We start from the raw sequence: 20,088 nt of genomic DNA on the forward strand, positions 1-20,088 counted from the left end.
CAAGGTGGTAGGAGGGAGTTTTAGAGACCTGGGACTATGCCTGTACCAGCAGCAACGGAAGGTTGAGCAGGATACAGGAAATAACTCAGTGTTCAAAGAATGGATGGTTTGTTTCATAACACAGAACAGACGGGAGGGGATCAAAGAGATAGAAGGATTTGAATAAGGCAAGAATCTTACTTAATTTCCTAGCTCACAGGAACAAGACAAGCTTTGGCTGCTGTTCTGCAGGTATGTTTAGATATGCTACATTACATAGATGGGACTGCAATAGGTTGGATTCCACTAGACAGCATATAAAGGCTGGTCGGATGGTAAAATTAAGCACAAGTCTCTGATACAAAGAGCTTTCAAAGAACAAGTGTGTGTGCAGTTTTTTTTCTTTGCTGAGTCATATTTACTCTGAAGTCTCTATAAATCATGTTAATCACATTTTACAGAAAAGGTTGGAAAAACTCAGCAGATCATGCAGCATCTGAGGGAAGAAAAACAGAGTTAACGTTTGTGACTGAGAACCATTTGTCAGTTTTGATAAAAGATTTTCAACCTGAATCATTAACTCGTTCTTTTCTCCATGACTGCTGCCTGACCTGTTGAGTACTTCCAGCTATTTGTGTCTTTATTTCAGATTTGTAGCATCTGTGGTTCTTCATCAGTCATAGTTTAGGATGTCTCTTTTTATTGTGGCACTCTCGTAATTCTCAGTTGGTATTTATGAATGGTGTTGACAGAGACAGCCCAGGTATAGATCCTGGGATTCACTGTGAGAGCCAAAGAAGCCCTATAGTTGGCCTCAGGATTTCTGGAATATAGAAGGAAATATTCAGCAGGATTTTCTGCTCCTAATCACCACACAGGGACCCCAGCTAGGTAGCACATATGTGCATGAATCTTAAATAAGGGCAGGATTAGGCCAAATCATAATTAGGCTAAACCAAAGGGAGTATCCTAATGTCATTTGGTGTCTAGACTCTAGTATAAAGAATTTTCTGGAACTTATATTGATGGAGTAGCTGCCCAAAGAAAGAACATCGAAACAATCTAGTACTTATACAAGGTTGTATTTTCTAAACTTGTGTCCTAGTTAAATCGTTTCTGTAGTGAGTCACTGTAATGGAAGATTTATGCAAAATTCCATAGAGTTAAATGGCCAGGCAACATGTTTTGATGATAGTGGTCAAGGGATAACTGCCAGACCGCACTAGAAGAATGAACCCTCTCTCAATACGATGCTGAAGTGCAAGGCTGTGTGCTCATGTATACAGGTGGGGTCTAAACCCAGGAACCACCAACTCTAAGAAGACACTGAACCAGGGTTGGCATCCCCCACAGAAGTGGATAAACAATAAAGTGAATGGACACTTTGATTTAATGATCATGCCAAAACATCTTACCATCACATGAGCAGGTACGATGGCGTAGATACCGGGGAACAATGAAGCTCAGAATGGCGGTTGTGTACGTGAACACATTTCCCATGTCCAGTTGAAAGTTTCCTTGGCAGTGCTGTTGGTGGCAGTAGTAATCGGAACAGTGGTGAACCACCCTCACGATGTGAATTTCGTCCTTCCTTTCTAAATCCACAGCAGAGGAGACGAGCTTCTCCTGCAGAATGCCAGGTTCATAGAAAGACTCTTCCGATTTCCTTACCACCAGGAGCACGTCCAGGTTGGAAGAGCCCTGAGCTGGCTGCAAGCTGATGAGATCAATGTCATTCTTATTGACCAGGAGGAGACTTGCTAGGGATCTCTGAAAACTCCACCAATGGTCACTGATGAACTTTTCTGGAGTAACCTGAGCCAGCTCTATCAGAACAGCATGGTCTAGTGCATCTGGTGTCACACGCATGACATGTATTTGTGCTTCCACCGTGGTGATGAATTTTCGATCAGAGACACTGATATTAAACAGATAGTGACCCGTCTCTAAAGCATGCTGTGCCAACACTTTGCCATCAGTGCTGCCAACAGAAAACATGTTACTCAGGGGGAAACCTGGAGCAGTGCTGTATGTGAGAGTGTCATGTAGATCAAGGTCTGTTGCATGGATTTTTCCAACAAAGCCTCCGGGGAAATTGCTGCTTGAGGTCACAATGAAGACTTTCAACGGGAGCACGGATGGTGGGTACCGACTTTCCTTGATCACCCGGATGTTTATAAAAGATGAAGATGACAAAGGTGGCCAACCACTGTCTGTGACCTGAAGAAAGCACAGGTTTTTATTTTGAAAAACAACATTGCGTCAGTGTTCACGACCTTTTCCTTGCTGAAGTTAAGACAGGATTTAGTAAGTAAATGTTCTGCATAACAGTTCTGAACATGTGCCAAAACGAGACATGACCCAAGTCTTTGAGGTTTTCATTTGGTAAACCAACAGAATTATCCAATATCATAACCCAGCCTTTAATCCTCTTCCATTCAGAGTGCTTCACCCAGCAGAAATTTAGTGAAGTGGATTTATAGAAATATCAACCAAAGTTTTATTATACCTGTTACTGAAACAAGATGTTTTGAGAAAGCTGTGGCTGTACTGTCTAATGAGATAATTTTATATGCAAAGAATTAGGCAAGATCTTAAGCAGGGAGACATATCAATAGTGGTATTGTTTGCTGTGTTGTAATAATGCCAGTTAAAGATGTGCCTGAACAGGTTGTAGGTATGCTGTTTGCTGCAGCAGAAATAATCTTCTGCTGTATCTTGAAGGATCCGATGGTATGGGTCAATAGTACTGCCAGAAGTGTAGGACTATGGAGATTGCCTTATGTTTATTCATCGCCAGCAGTGTTAGATCATAAGGGTACATAATGTAAACCTATCATTCTTAAACACTGATATGATTGATTGATATGATTCACTGACCTGACTTCCCTTTACTTCTACCTTACCATAGGAAAGTATTAAGCAGAATGCAAAGTGCCTCGGTTAACCTACCTGGACCTGAAGAATGTATTGATCTCTCACTTTCTGTTGGAGACGTGCCTGAGTTTTCAGCAGTCCATGTTGGTCGATGTGAAAATTGTTCCCTTCGTTGCCAGCAGTGATAGTAAAAAGGAATGGCGGCCCATTGGAGGCAGAATCTCTGTCTATCACCAACAGTTGCAAGACACTCGAGCCAATTGCCTCATTCTCCTGAAAATGGAGAAACAACTTACAGTCTCTTGATTGGCATAAAGCTGACAATGCACAATACTTGTGCAAGATTGGTCATTGTTGCTTTACTGGCAATTAGCAATTCAGCCATTTAAAGGGAACAGATCAAATGTTTGGAAGGAATGCCACCTAGTTTTTGGCACTATCAACTCATGATTTAGGAATGCAATCAATCAGATTTGTACTGGCCTCTGGGGTTAATCTTCTGACCAGCAGTGCTTTTGAATATTACAGGGCCTAGTTCAATGCACGTTCCCCTAGTTTCCTATTCTATCCCTGAACTCCCCAATAAGAAAAGGAATTCACGATGAACCTTTATAAAACACTGGTTTACATTTGGAGAAATTCATCCAGTTTTGGAAGCCACAGAGAGGGAGAGTTTTTCCATGGCCTTAGAGAGGATACGGAAAAGAGATACTAAAATAATACCAGGAATGAGTACTTTAGCTGTAGAGTAATAAAGCCATACAGCACAGAAACAGGCCCTTCAGCCCACAGAGTCTGTGCAGACCATCAACCACACATTTACACTGATCCCGTTTTATTCTCCCCACGTTCCCATCAATTCTCACCCCCACCCCCCCCCCCCCCCACCGATTCTACCACTAACCTACACAATAGGGACAATTTACAGTGGCAAATTAACCTGCATGTCTTTGGGAATGTGGGAGGAAACAGACCACTCAAGGGAAACCCACACAGTCACAGAATGTGCAAGCACCACACAGGCCGTGCCAAGTACCAGGTCGCTGGAGCAGCGAGGCAGCAACTCTACCCAGCTGCACCACTGTGCCACCCATGGGTGGGTAGACTTTAGGATATAGGGCTGTTCTCCTTGGAATGGCGCGGGGGTGGGGGTGGGGTCTTGCAAGAGGATTTGACAGAACTATTTAAAATCATGAGGGAAATGAACAGAATAGATGGAGAGAAATTGTTCCCACTGGCGGAGGGGTCAAGAATTAGGGGACATATAGTGAAAGTGACTTGAGGAAAGCTTTCTTACGCAGTGGATGTGTAGGGTCTGGAATGCACTGCTGGTAAAGCAGATTTAAGCATGGTGTTCCAAAGGGAGCTGGATAAGTATCTGAAGGGAAAGAATTTGTAGGTTATGGGGAGAGTGTGGGGGAGTGGTTGGCACTCATAGAACAAATAACCCCTTTCCATGCTGTAGCCACACTATGCTTCTTTGAAATATGATGGACAAATGAAGTCTGCAATGGGTTTGAATGATGCATGCAAATGTCCCATCCAATTTCCCGATAGAACCATAGAACAATACAGCACAATACAGGCCCTTCGGCCCACCATGTTGTGCCGCCCTTCAAACCACACCTAAGACTATCTAACCCCTTCCTCCCACATATCCTTCTAACTTAAATTCCTCCATATGCTTATCTAACAATCTCTTGAACTTGTCCAATGTATCAGCCTCCACCACCACCCCAGGCAGTGCATTCCATGCACCAACCACTCTCTAGGTGAAAAACCTCCCTCTGACATCTCCCTTGAACTTCCCACCCAATACCTTATAGCCATGTCCTCTTATTTTGAGCACTGGCACCCTGGGAAAGAGGCGCTGGCTGTCCACTCTATTTATTCCTCTCAATATCTCTATTATGTCTCCCCTCGTCCTCCTTCTCTCCAAAGAGTAAAGCCCTAGCTCCTTTAGTCTCTCCTCATAATCCATACTCTCTAATCCAGGCAGCATCCTGGTAAATCTCCTCTGCACCCTTTCCAACGCCTCCACATCCTTCCTATAATGAGGTGACCAGAACTGGACACAGTAAAAAGCCGATGGTGAAACCAGTGCCAAAAATGTGTGCAAATGTTTGAAAATAGGGGAATTTTGCTTTCCATGAGCAACTTATTCATTAAAAAAAGTGTCCAATTTATAGGCAATTGTGTACATCTTTCTCTGAAGTCACGACATTGAACCATTAATTCCTACCTGAATAACCACGCTGTAGTTGAATTGAAAAAATGTGGGTGGGTTGTCATTCACATCTGTCACCTGGAGGTTTACAGTGGTATCACTGAATAGTGGAGGTATACCATTGTCTGTAGCTCGGACCACCAAGGAGTAACTGGATATCTGGGGAAAAGGCAGAGCATACATCACGGAACATGCTTAAATACTTATATTTCTATCATACTGCACATGCTGCAGAAACAAAAAGGAATCCTTCAGGTTTCACTGTACTGTGTGGAGTGGTAATGTTCTGTAACATGTTTAGAAGATTCCAAGTTTTATCAGTCGGTGCTGATTTAGTAGAGATGTACTTGGGGAGGAGACAAATGTTGGAGTTATTCTCAACAAGCCTGGCATTGGGAAAGGGAATAATCATCCAGGCTAGTCCTGATCCTATCTATTGACTTCTCCAGGCAAGTTCACTAATAAGGTTCAGAAGTAAACTGAGGTAGTCTGATATTCCTGGAGTCCAGTTGTCTGTCAGGATTCATTTTGCAGGTGATGAAACATGTGGAGGAACATTGGAGCCCTGCCAGTAACAAGAACACCTTGAATAAAACCCCTCTTATATTGGCCAATATTTTTTTTCATAAAGTACAAATACATCTGCTTTCAATATGACAATAGAAGCATCCAACCGTGAGACTAAATCCACTGCCCGTGACAATAACGTTTGCAGAATGTTCTCAACACTTAAGCAATAGTCCTGGGGAATGGGGGAGTGTAATTTATCACCTGACTCTGAAGATCCCTTAGGACATATGACCCACATCCGCAGGTAGCTTCAAAACAGTCTAATTTTGCCATGACAGGATGAAAGATACTCATAAACTGGGGACTTCTGGTCTCATTTGAAAAAAGAATGAAAGAATATTAACCTATAACAAATGGCAAAGCATTTGCACTCTTCAGTAAACACAAGATCAGAATTCCAGGAGTTTCCTATCTCTTTAACTGTCCCAATTTGTCAGAAAGGGACCTCAATCACTTCCTTTTGCTTATCATTTGAATCCTGGTGCCAGGACAGAAGAAGAGTTCTTCCGACCACTGCAAGGTCTACTCAAATGAGGCCTATACACTGTGCTATAAGGGCAATATTCTCATACAGACTACCACTTAATCATTCCTGCACCTATTCTCTTGGAAGGATATTGGCTTATTGACTCCACTTCCCAGTCCTTCAGTCAAAGTCTTCGTACTTACCTCCTCCCTGTCAAGATGCTGTGATAACAAAATCTCCCCATTCTTTGAGTTAATAGTAAAATGCTGGTTGGGATCTCCATTTATTATTGAATAATGGATCAGATTGTTAAGGGGTCCATCTTTGTCAGAAGCTGTCACCTGAGAAAACACAAGAGATTATTTTCAATGTGTTCAAAAATGGAAGAAAATCACTCACGTTGATTGCTCATTGGCTGAATGGTTCCATTGTATGCCATAAGGAAATATGAAAAAAAATGCAAGCTATTATCTTAACCAGAGGGTTCAGAGCTGACCCAATCTTTGTGCAGACTGCTGTGTCATCAGCCCAACGCTTTCCTCCACCTTTCTTGGTGCAATGGTCCCACTGACCTCCAACCAGCTTCCCATTGGTGAGAGCTAATTTCTGGAATAGGAAACTCTTCAACCTACCTTGCCTTCTCTCCAAAGCCAAAGTCCCTCCGACATCAGCAAGCTGCAGCATTCAGCTGAGATTGTGTATATACACGTTAAGGAGCTGCTCTCCAAATCATCATTGACATGTCAGAGAAGTCTTCATTAAAGGACTTTTAGTGATAACCCTAACTCTGTGTATTTGTTTATGCACAGTAACATATGTGAGCCTACAGACACTAAAGCCGCAGGTTGAACTCAGCCCTAAATATTTTACAACAATATGGATGTGAATGCACAAGGCTTGATCAGCAAGCTGGCAGGTGACACAAAATTAGAACCATAGAACAATACAGCACAATACAGGCCCTTCGGCCCACCATGTTGTGACGCCCTTCAATTAGGATTAGGAGGTGTTGTTGATAGTGAAGAAGGTTATCGTAGATTACAGGAGGATCTTGATCAGTTAGGGAAGTGGGTTGAGGAGTGACAAATATATTTCAATACAGATAAGTGTGAGGTGATGCATTTTGGAAAGTCAAACCAGCGTAGGACTTATACTATGAATGGTAAGGCACTAGGGAGTGTAATGGAACAGGGGGACCTAGGAGTACAAGTGCATAGTTCGTTGTAAGCAGTGTCACAGATAGACAGGGTAGTGAAAAAGGCATTTGGAATGCTGGCCTTCTTTGTTCACGGCATTGAGTATGGGAGTTGGGACATTCTGTTCCAGCTGCATAAGTTGTTGGTGAGGTCACACTTGGAGTACTGTGTACAGTTTTGGTCACCCTGTTATAGAAAAGACATGGTTCAACTGGAAAGAGTGCAGAAAAGATTTACGAGGATGTTGCCAGAACTAGAAGGACTGAGTTATAGGGAGAGGTTGGCCAGGGTAGATCTTTATTCCTTGGAATGTAGGAGAATGAGGGGCTACCTTATCGATGTGTTTAAAATTATGAGAGGCTTAGATAAGGTGGACAGTAATAGTCTTTTCCCCAGGATAGGAGAGTCCAGAGCTAGGAGCATAGATTTAGGGTGAGAGAGGAAAGATTTAAAAGGGACCTGAGGGGCTACTTTTTCATGCAGGGGGTGATGAGTATATGGAACAAGCTGCCAGAGGAAGTGGTTGATGTGGGTACGATAGTGTCATTGGATAGATACATGGAGGGGAAGGGCCTGGAGGGATTTGGGCCGAGTGCAAAAAATTGGGACTGGCTAGGAGGACATGGACTTGTTGGGCCGAAGGGCCTGTATCTGCGATGTATTGCTGTATGACTAATATAATAATAACTGATGACTCTCCAAAGTCTTTTGTTCAGTTTAAGATTCCAATTCTCACTCAGGCTAGTCAAATATTGAATTATGATTTTATTACTGGGGAGAAGAGTCACAGAGATTATTTTTATTTTGGAGTAAAAAGTTAATTTTAAAAGATTTTAGCTGACCTTTAATAGATCAGATATTTGCCTTCTGTGCAGTGAGGAGACACAGGGTAAAGGATTATGGATTTCTAGCCAGATCTTACATACCTGAGCTGTTTATATGCTTGAGGCAGGTGGGGTGGAGCTGGTGTCTAACTAATTTATCACCAGGATAAATTGTGTTATCATAGATATAAATTATCAGTGATACATGTTAACAACAGTTCCTTTCTTGTGTGTCAGTCTGAATACTATTTGATTGTAAAATAATTATAAAAATTTCCTTTACCACTTACTTTAAGGAGTAGCTCTCCCACTGGAGCATCCTCACTGACCTCAGCAGCATGTACGTTGTGGCCAAATGTGGGTGGGTTGTCGTTAATGTCTGTGACATTGATGATTACCGTCGTGGTGTCACTGAGCAAAGGCTTCCCTTTTCTGTTGCCATCAATTGACAGATAATACTCCTGGCAGGATTCATAGTCCAGGCTCCCATTCACATACATGGCTCCTAAACACAGGAATGGACATGACATTTACAGAAAAGGAAAAACTACAATAGATTTCTTTATGGAAAAAAAATCTGTCATATCTTCACTTGTGTGATTTAAAAAAGAACCTGAATATATAAAGAACAGTAGCAAATGTCTCAGAACTTCCAGAAGTTCTTCTTATGTAATGAAATTTAGAAAGTAAACTATACAAATGAATGTGGCACAACACACAAGATGCTAGGGGAATTCAATGGGTCAGGCAGCATCTATTGGAGGGAAATGAACAGTCAATGTTTCGGGTAGAGACCCGTCATCTGGACAAATGGTCATCAGTCCAGATGAAGGGTCTCAACCCAAAATGGGGACTGCCCACTTCCTTCCATAGATGCTGTCTGACCTGCTGAGTTTCTCCAACATCTCATGTGTTGCTCCCGATTCCAGCATTTGCAGTCTCTTGTATCTCCAAGTGAATGTGGCATTTGTTTTATACATGGCATTGTGTCACAAACTACAATGAAGTCTGAATGTTTCTAAGACAACAGAGTGTTTCCTGGAGGATTGCCTTCAATACTTGAACACTGACAGAACATGGGTTTTATACCTTACTGAAAAGCAGCAGTTTTAAGAATGCCGAAATGCTGTCTTCACTTGCAGAGGTGACAGCATGGAGTATGTGCCTCCACACCCAGCAGGTTTTGGCCATTCTACGCTGCTAGGCTGCCACTGGCAATATTTAAAATCAGCCATCATAGACTGATGCATAATAATGGTTTGTTTGACATACTGCATCTCAATGCAGACATAAAGAAAGTCTGTCGATTGGTGCAAGTGTTATTAGATTTGAAATGGCATCCTAGCTCTGGTTTCATTGTGTTCAAGGCTCAAAGAGAAGATTCTAGTACTGAGTATAAAATCATATTTCTCCTGAGGCAATGAACTGCTTCAGTATGCTTATGCAAATCTGGAGGAAAGTGATATCCTCTTCATGCTTTATTCCAGCCCATGTATATGTGTCACAATGCCCTCTAGTCTACTTACATAAAGAATGAGAGAGAATTCCTTCTGTATGTTGATGAAACAAGGAACAATGTTATTTTACTGCATGACCCCAAGCCCTTTATTTGTTGGTGTCCCTTGGGTGATAATGAGTTAATGACAAACAGAAAATTTACCAACAAGTCTTTCAGTAATTAAACAGAAGAACAGCAGGTTCACTGATGGAGTACACTACACTGCACTGCACTGCACTATGGACTACATTATGATTATCATTAAACAAATTTTAAGGCCTGTATATTTACCTGTTTCGGAATCAATGCGGAACTTGCTGTGCTCATTGCCATTCATAATGGTGTAAAGTATCTGTGCATTATTAGTGGCATCTCGCGTTAATGCTGACACACTGAGTATCAGTGCTCCATTGTTCACATCCTCTGGGACAGTGGCAACATACTCCCTTTGTACAAAGACAGGGATGAACTCTTCAATGCCTATGACTGAAACTATGACAGTGGCAAATGAAGAAAGACTCTGTGGAAGACCATGATCTCTGGCTTGAACAATAAGGTTAAAGGTTTTCTGCTGCTCCTTATGTAACGACTTTGCCAGGTATATGACACCAGAGAGTTCATCGATTAAAAAGTAGTCATTTGCTGATTCCACTAAGGAGTACGTGACCTCTGAATTGAGACCTATTGATGGAGAAAACCAGGTTAGAAAAAAAGTAAGCAAAGCTATCCAGTCACTCATTTTAAGCCAGGAAGTTTACTAAAGTGCCAGGGATCCCTCCTATGTTGTGCACACCATACAGTGCTGCACCATACCCCCCCCCCCCCCCCCCCCAACCCCACCTCAAACCACAAACTCCTCCAGGCAATTGTACAGTGCAGAGGCAGGGAGAATTAAGCTACTCACACCTGGCAGTCACAATTCAGCAAACCCATTACGTCTCCCTTTAGGTATTGATCTTGCCATATGTATCAATATGCTATTGGAGATCCAATCTCATTTATATATACCCCTTCTGGGAGAAAAACCCTTCACACATCTACAAATCGTGCTGGAAGAAGGTTAACTTCCTTTGTCACTAAATCCCTAGAGGGATGGTGAACCCTTACATTGAGCAATAAATTTGACATCAGTGCCCCAGTAAATTGGAAATACAGCCAAGTTTCAGAAGTGGTGCAAAATCACTATTAATTGCAGTAGGATCTGCCTGAGAAGTAATATCTTAACATATTCCAGCAACCCCAGATGCCATGAAGATCTCGAAGAGCACTAGTGGGGTCAAATGGAGCTTGGTTTCTCATGCAATGCCTGGAAGGCTTAGAATATAAATTGGCTAAGATTAAATTCTGCGTACTCAGTTAGAACCCAACAAGCCTGAATGAGAAAGCAAGGGGACAACACAGCTGTAAACAGATTTGGCAATCAGTGCACCATGAATTCAATAATAATTCAGTTCCAGCAGTAACAAAAAATAAGTCTGAAATTTGTAGTAGGTCAGTCAGTGGGGAAAAGAAATATAATTCAGGTGCAGATCCTTCTTCAAAGCAGAAAAAATAAAAAAGTGAACATGTATTTTAATGCAATAGAAAAAGAAGAGGGGGCAGATAAAATTATTGCTTATGTTTTATATAATGAAGGAATCATTAACGAATCAGGTCACCTCATATCATAATTCGACATGTTTCCTCACAGTAGATGTTTGTGTGGTCTGGCACTTATTCAACTATGAAGAAATCTTTGATGTTGGCTTGTCTATTGTCTCCACAGATTTTAGCTGGCCTGCCAAATGTCTCCAGTTGTATCTGTTATGTTTCAGATTTCCAGCACTGATAGTCCATTGCTCTCTTTGGCTAAATACAAACCATGTGCCCAGCGAATCCAAGCACCAGTTTTGTGAACTGCACAAGTGAGTGAGGGGCTGACCTACCAAACCAAATATCGATGCAGTAGCTGGATATCTAGGACCCTTAATCCAGTACCAAACACACTGACTGATCCACTTACCAATATCAGGATCCCTGGCATGGACAACTGCCACAGGGGTCTTAATAGTAGTGTTGTCAAAGACAGATACGGCATACTGAGAAGCAGAGAATTTGGGAGGGTTGTCATTCACATCCTGTAAAACAATGCTGATATCTGCCTCACAATATAGGCCATTCCCATCAGATGCTTTTGCAACCAGATTGTACACAGCTTGATTCTCACGGTCCAAAGTACCAACTGTCATCAGTTCCCCTAAAGTAGAGAAGAGAAACAGGAATTAATGTGATAATCTGCCATTCAAATCTTTAACAACACCCCAATGAGTCAAGTAAGTTCACCTGCTGTATAAATCAGCCATGTCAAACAGGAAAGTTCAGGTTCAATCCTTAGTCTGTATTGAGTCTACTAAACGCAGCTGGGACTGCTATATTGCCCTCGAGGTTCATGGGTTATTGAGAAGAAAGACCTGTATTTATATAATCACCTTCATTTGGTTTTCAGAACATCCCATGTTTTTTGTTGGAGGGAGATGTAGTATTTATGAAACAGATTCCCTGTTGTAATACAGAAAAAAGCAGTGGCCAATTTGTGCATGGTAAATTCTCACCAACAGCCAAGAGATATTAATCAGATAATCTGTTTTACAATTTGTGATTGAAGGACAAATATTGGCCAGCTTAGCAGAGAGAACTCTCCTGGTCTTCTTCAGAGTAGTGCTCTGGAATCTTTTACATTCACATGAGAAGACAGACTGGAGCTTAATTTAACATTTCATCTGGAAGCTGTCAGTTCTAAGATGTCAGCGCAACCTGTAGTGTCTGGATTCTGGTGTGCAAGTTCCTGGAGTAGGACTTGGTGCCAGAACCTGCCTAAGAGGCAAGAATACGATCACCTGAGGCACAGTTGATAATCAAACCAGAGTAAACGCATGCCTGGCTTCTCACTCCCAAGTTCTCTGCAGCAATCACGGCTTGAAGTGTGCATCTTTGGTTGACAGATGAAAACAGGACTGGGCTCTGTGGTTATGCCTCCACATATTAAAAACCCTATTCTTGCTCACAAATTCTCATAAACTCTCAGGCTCACATGAGTAAGCATCATTTTGGTGAGGAAACAATGGCTAACCTACCAACCAATGCCCACGGAACCATAGTCTATCTATATTGAAAAAAAGAGTGCAAGGAAGAAAATGGTATTACATACTGCTAACAAAGTGGAAGACAAAAACACTTACTTAAATTACCTCAGTTCAGAGTCCAGCCACTACTTTCTTGTTAACCATTTTTGTTTTACCTGAGGCTTAATTGCATGAATGTGTTTTACTTTGTCTTAGTTCTATTCCATATCTTTGTTTGTTTCAGTTTAACCAGTGTAGCGGTTAGCATTACGCTATTACAGCGTCAGCGACCCGGGTTCAATTCCGCTGCTGTCTGTAAGGAGTTTGTACGTTCTCCCCGTGTCTGTGTGCATTTCCTCCGGGTGTTCCGGTTTCCTCCCATGTACAGGTTAGAAGCTGTGGGCATGCTACGTTGGCGCCAGAAGAGTGGCGACACTTGCGGGCTGTCCCCCAGCACATTCTCGGTAACATAAAAAGGTGCATTTCATTGTGTGTTTCAATGTACAGATGACAAATAAATAAATATCTTAACTGAAAGTTTTACTCATATTTTCCTAAATTTCAAGGATGCAGGTGAGATAATTGGAGAAATGTTTATGGACACATATGTTTGGGCAGCACCATTGGTCTGTAGTTCAATGCATGAGGCCAGATGTGTGTACATTTAGAGTTATTGGCCTGGATTGTACTCATTTCCTCCGGCCATTGGTGCTCACATAGCATGTTAGCCTATTACTTTCACTAATCTTTTACAGCCACATGGCACCCAGTGAATTTGAGGCCTCAGTTCTATAACTGCCCTTCAGTGATCAGCACAGCAAAGGTACAGTCATTGAGAGTAGGAGGTGCAAGACTTGTCCCTACACCTCCTCGCTCATCATCATCCAGGGAGTTAAACAGCCCTTCCAGGTAAGGCAAAGCTTAATGTGCGTCTCCCCCAACCTGGTCCATTGCATTCAGTGCTCTCGAGGTGGCCTCCTCTCCATTGGCAAGACCAAGCATAGACCAGTTAGACCATTTTGCGGAGCACCTGTGCTCTGTCCCCAATGGCCATCTTGAGTTCCCGGTTGCATGCCATTTCATCTCCTCTTCCCATTCCCACTCTGACCTGTCTTTGCTTGGCCTTCTCCACTGCACGGTGAAGCCAATTGCAACCTAGAAGAACAACACCTCATATTCCACTTGGGTAGCTTACAGACCAAAGTTATGAACAGTAAATTTTCCAATTTCAAGTAACCCACATCCCCTGTGTTCCTTTCCCACTCCTTTCCCATTTATGAAACAGATTCCCTACTCTAATGCAGAAGAAGAGTGGCCAATTTGTGCACAGTGAGCTCTCACAAACAGCCAAGAGATAATAATCAGATAATCCATTTTAACAGTTATGATTGAAGGGCACATATTGGCCACCTAAGTTCTCTCTCTTTGTTCACCTTTCTCATTTCTACCTTCTCCCTCCCTTTTCCCCATCTGGCTCCATCTGCCTTTTTCTTTTTCTTTATCTGTTTCCACCTTCTGTCTCAATACTCCCCCCTCCCCCTCCCCCACGTGGCTCTGTTCATCATCCTCCACTTCACCTGGTTCCACCTATCACTGACCAGCCTCTGTCCCATCCCTCCCTCTCACTTCTTTATACTGGTTATCTTTCCTCCACACCCTCAGTCCCGATGCAGGGTCTCGACCTGAAACATCGGTCATTCCTTTGCCTCCACAGGTGCTGCTCAACCCACTGAGTTCCTCTAGTAGCTTGATTTTTGCTTGAGGACTTCTCATGCAGTTTCCATCACAAGGTGTGCAGGTTCTATTTCAGAACACGATTCTAGTTGTAAACTACCATGGAGTTGCTTTTACTGCATTTTTGCCCAATTTAATAATATTTCACTAATAGGCATCAGTGTTATTTGCGACACGTTTAACAGATCAACAATAAATTAAAATTTTAAAAACTGCACATGCTGGAAATTTGAACTAAAAACAGAAAAATGTTGGAAACACTCAGCTGGTCAGGCAGCATCTGCGGAACCAGAAACAGTTAACATTTCAGTTCTGGGACCTTTTGGCCAAACTCTTCCCCTGTCAGCCTTTGGATCAGCTGTTCTCTGGCTACCATGGAGTTGAGGGAACTGCAAGGGAGGGAGGTAGGATGGGGATCTCGTGTGTGGGCACTTCACACACCATCGGCTACCCAGACTGAGTCCCGAGTTGTGAGTGACTCCACGTTACCGTAAGGTTTAGGGATGACTAGTGATGCAGAGATCGCTGCACTGATCATTCCGGTTGCAGATAAATTGTTCACCGGCTGCGTCAAGCTTCATCTGATCCTTAGCGCATAATCCTGGCCCATAGTGTCTGCCTGAGTGCAGCATTTGGTCCTGGACAGTTCCATGCACAGGAAAGCAATGAGATTCAGGCAGACCAGGAGGGGTATTTCACTAAGATGATAATCTTCCAGCTGCAGCTGATATTTGTGTTAGTGTGAATGCCCTGGAACAGCCCATAGAGCACAGAGTCCTGTGTTATGTAGATGGTTTGTGATGAATCTCAACAAAAATCATTGTATCTCTTCCCAAACCTTCCCAGCTAACACTCATTCTAGGAATGGATGACGGTCTCATTTTAGCCACAGAAACATACCCAAAAAGCTAAGTTCTCCACTCAGTCATGCACTGGGAACCAATGATGCAAGTCTGCAAGTACTGCACATATAGCCAAGTGCAAAAACGAAGCGTGAAAGGGAACCTTGGTGGCCTAAACCCAGAAATATGCACTAAAGCAGAAACTGCGACATTCCCAATGGGAGCTCATGAAAATATCTGAACTGCAGCTTCTGTGTCAGGCTGATCACCGGGGAAGGTGCCAAACCTTAAAAGTGCATGCAACTTGGCACAGCATTAGGGATAACACCAATTAAAGTGATCGCTGAAACAATTAATCGAAATAAGTGGACCATGAGTCAGATTGTGGATTACTGATAGAGCAATCCTATAATTCTGCCTCTGTGTATGCTAGGAGTTGATGCTGTGATTGGATCCAGCAACTGCACAGCAGTTTATCCTGAGGCAGCTGCCATTATCCTGTCAGATTAAAAGTGAAATGAACTCCATTTTTATAAATGTTTGATCGCCACCCATGTCAGTTGAACAATTAAAGAAAGGCACGCATTGACACAGTCCCTTTCACATCATCCAAAAGTGTTCCACGGCTAATGAAGCATTTCTGAAGCATAATTACTGTTGTATTTTGGAAAGTGTGGCAGTCAGTTTGTGCGCAGCAAGCTCTCACAGCAGCAATGTGATAAAGACTGCTCTTCTTCACAATATCGCCAGGGGATATTTTATATTCACCCGTGGAAAGAGCACACAGGCTTAATGTTTCATCCAAATGGCAGAACCTCCAAAGTACAGCGCAGAAGTGTCCTGGGCTGTCTGGCTGAGGACTTATGCGAAACTCTCTGGAATAGAATGTGAATCAATAATCTGTTGCCTTGGAGGCAAGGACGTGACCAAGTGAGCCAAAATAACGCTTAGAACAGAAGAGCATTGAATATTTCACATCAAAGCTGAATCAAGAATATTATACCACGGATGGCAGAAGAAGAATAAGCTGGATGCCTATTTTGTCTTGTAGTTACTGTTCCTTACTCATGGCTTCACTGTTATCTTGTACTCTGGGAATTTCTTTTCAAAAATATAATTTACTCATAAAATATTACAAATGTATATAATACAGAACTTTCATGTCACCATTTTTAGTATAAACCAAGTCATTCCATTCATATTACATCAGCATGATCTCAGTTTCCTTTTACATACATTTCTTGAGCAAACTTTTCAAAAGGCATTTCTAACCAACAGAGACTGAGGCCATTTGGCCCATTGATTCAATACCAGTTCACAAAGCAATTCCATTCCCCTTCTAATTTTCCCTGCAAACTTTCCTCCCCCACATTGCGATCAATTCTACCACTCATACGGGGCAATCTACAATCACCAATTAACCTACTAATCCACACATCCTTCAGATGTGGGAGGAAATCAGAGCATCTGGACAAAAGCCATAACGTCACAGGAAAGTGCATATTTCACACAACTAACACTGGAGGTTAGAATTGAATGTGGGTCACTGGAGCTGTGAGACAGCAGCTCCACCAGCTGTGCCACTATGCTGCTGGCTTTGACACAGGTTCTAGCCCCTTCATGTGCAATGGTGGAAGCACCAATGGAGGAAGGGGTTTTCATGATGGGATAAGCAAGGCCTTGATATTTGTTTGAAAGATCTGGCAATGAAACATTCTGTCCAATGCCCTTGACAGCCTGCTCAGGTAACCACCCAAATTCATCTATCACCTCTGTTTCCTCAGGGCCTTTGACAACACTCATGCAGACCACGGCCTGATTGACTTGTGATCAAAGGCGTTCTTTATGGATGAAGTGGTCTATGAAGGACACATGGAGCGGCCCAGTCCACCTGAAAGGAACGTGCTGTGGCATTATGGCCAGACGATTGCCATTCTGTGGCCAGAATGAACTTCACTATGTTGTGTTTGTGTACCCAGCGTCTATGCACAGCTTGATGTGCATAGACATAAAAGGTAACCATTGGGATAAGGGACATATTTGATAAATGTTTCCTTTTTATCTCCAGAGGTGTCTTCATTGTGTTTCTAAATAAAATATTCATGGTGATTCTAAATAAAATATCCATTTTTGATCTCCAGTAAATAAAGGACTAAGGTGACACAGGTAAAGGGTGTAGTTGGGCAGGCACGGTAGTGTAGCCGTTAGCATGACGCTTTACAGCGCCAGCGACCAGGGTTCAATTCCGGCTGCTGCCTGTAAGGAGTTTGTACGTTCTCCCCGTGTCTGCATGGGTTTCCTCCGGGTGCTCCGGTTTCCTCCCACATTCCAAAGACGTACAGGTTAGGAAGTTGTGGGCATGATATGTTGGCACCAGAAGCATGGCAACACTTGTGGGCTGCCCCCAGAACACTCTACGTAAAAGATGCATTTCACTGTGTGTTTCGATGTACATGTGACTAATAAAGATATTTTCTTCTTCTTCTTCATACCCATACCACGTAAAGCAAAATCACGAACACCTGGGACCTAATGACCAGATTCCTTTTTGTGACCATGACTAGAAATGCAGTTTTCTCCTCATCTTAGCTTTACGCACCACCCAAATCTTGTACTCTTACAAGTACTGCTGAAAACTGTGCTCTGGATATGAGAAACTTGAGAACCTCCATAAGCTTCAGGCTGCAGAGTTGCTTATCACATTTTGTTTGATATGGGTAAACAACACCGTGCCATTTAAATATAAACTTCAAAATCAACTGTTTACTTCTTACCTGTCTGTGGGTCAAGTCGAAACCTGTTTGCGCCCGGCCCAAGCAGAGTGTAGGTAATCTGAGCATTGATGCCAGCATCTGGATCATCTGCAGAAACTTTCAAGATGAACTGCCCCCAAGGTGCACCTTCTGAAATGATCTCATTGTACATCAGCTGGGAAAGGAAAGGCCAAGGTCAAAATGCAAAATACTGAAGAATATTCTTGTCCTTGTTCTGAATTTGTAAACATAATGGAAAATAGGTGCCTTCTGCAATTGTTCCCTTTTTCAGGACATTGATGTCTGTGATGACTGAAAGAGGGAAAACCAACACATTCTTTGTAGAAGAATGGCCAATAGCATATTGTCCAGGTGAGCAACTGTGCCTCTCAGTTGGCTTCTGCACCTCTAAGATGGATCAGCAACATGGTCAGTTCAGATATCATGGGCCAAAGGCATGATCTTGGGGAAGGCACTGTAGTAAAGCGGTTAGCATAACGCTATTACAGCACCAGCAACCCGGGTTCAATTCCGGCCACTGTCTGTAAGGAATTTGTACATTCTCCCCGTGTCTGCGTGGGTTTCCTCCGGGTGCTCCGGTTTCCTCCCACATTCCAAAGATATACGGGTTAGGAAGTTGTGGGCATGCTATGTTGATGCCAGAAGCATGGCGACAATTGCAGGCTGCCCCTAGAACACTCCACACAAAAGGCGCATTTCACTGCGTGTTTCGATATACATGTGACTAATAAAGATATCTATCTACCTATCTATCTATCTACCTATCTACCTATCTATCAGTAAGGCCTAAACAGGCTCCCCACCAGTTAATTTGTGCTAAATTTCTTATTTACTGACTTTTATTTTAAATAGGCTACTGAAATGCTTGAAAGTATTGCACAAACGTAAATATGTTAATATAAATGTTTTTTTTGGTGGAATCTAAACTCTTTGTCGTGTTTTCTGAGTAGAGATAATTGCTAGGGATTGTGGTGGAGTTTCTTGCACTTTGCCATCATACCATTGCTGAAAGTTTAGTTATTGGTGCAGAAGTAGTTGTGGGATAATTACCGGTTGACAGTGTGGGCTGTTGTCATTAACATCACGGACAAGCACCTCGACCACAGACTCAGCCACAAACTTGCCATCAGTGGCCGTGATATTTAGAACATATTTCTCTCGCTCCTCTCGGTCCAAAGGTTCCTTTACATAAACCCGCCACTGGTCTTGGAATTTTTCAATAGCAAATTGGCCCAGGATGTCACCATCTATCAAAACAAATAGTTAATTCACAGGTTTTGATGCCAAACCATGTTACTTAAACTGTGACAGATCTAATTGCAGCTTTCAAATAAGATGCCGGAGGAACTCAGCGGGTCAGGTAGCAACTGTGGACAGTTGATGTTTCAGGTCAAGACTCTTTATCTGGACTCTGATGAAGACTTCATCTGGACTTCATCTGGAATTGTAGCCTTGTCTGACAACAATTAGATTTACTTAAACTGTTGATGTAAAATTTCATTCCAAGGCAATTCATAAACTAAAGGCTTGGAATTAAGAGAAGATATCCTGGCAATATTGGTAGGTTAGAAGAATGAAATAGGAGTAGGTCTGAGTTTTCTTTTAATGCTGCAGAATAAAAGGGGAAAATTGGGTTGTGAGCCCTTTCATAAACAGATGTACATATTCCTCCCATTGCTACGACAGACAAGACAACCTGCACTCCTATACTGCTAACCACATCTACAGAATGGGTGGCGCCAGCTGCATAATTTCTTTGGATCTCCACGGTTATTGCTGCTAGCTTCCTCGACTATCAAGAATGAGGTTTTGGCAAATGCTGAAGTGTACTTGTTTTAGGACTCAAACCTCTGGGCTTTTGGCAGAGATTCCACCAGGATTCTGCCGTGTATTATTAACGGAACTCTTCCACTTCCCCTCACCCCCAGGCCTAAAACAGGGCTGGAGAACGGGAGAATGCAACCTTCATTCCTGGTCACCAAGCACTGAAGAAATGCTTC

General features: G+C 42.6%; 1 protein-coding gene across 1 annotated transcript in view; it reads right to left on the minus strand.

Annotated features, from left to right (window-relative positions):
- LOC127569976 (protocadherin Fat 1-like) overlaps positions 1-20,088 on the minus strand; it is a 149,359-nt gene that overhangs the window by 16,210 nt on the left and 113,061 nt on the right. The window contains exons 11-19 of the mRNA XM_052015107.1: positions 19,139-19,335; positions 18,089-18,242; positions 11,640-11,873; positions 9,929-10,318; positions 8,430-8,644; positions 6,323-6,460; positions 5,099-5,242; positions 2,932-3,129; positions 1,395-2,199 (exon numbers count right to left, since the gene is read on the minus strand). Coding sequence (XP_051871067.1) covers positions 1,395-2,199; positions 2,932-3,129; positions 5,099-5,242; positions 6,323-6,460; positions 8,430-8,644; positions 9,929-10,318; positions 11,640-11,873; positions 18,089-18,242; positions 19,139-19,335 — 2,475 coding nt within the window. The remainder of the gene's footprint in view (positions 1-1,394; positions 2,200-2,931; positions 3,130-5,098; positions 5,243-6,322; positions 6,461-8,429; positions 8,645-9,928; positions 10,319-11,639; positions 11,874-18,088; positions 18,243-19,138; positions 19,336-20,088) is intronic.

This window comes from Pristis pectinata, chromosome 4 (assembly GCF_009764475.1).
Source record: "Pristis pectinata isolate sPriPec2 chromosome 4, sPriPec2.1.pri, whole genome shotgun sequence".
Taxonomy (NCBI): domain Eukaryota; kingdom Metazoa; phylum Chordata; class Chondrichthyes; order Rhinopristiformes; family Pristidae; genus Pristis; species Pristis pectinata.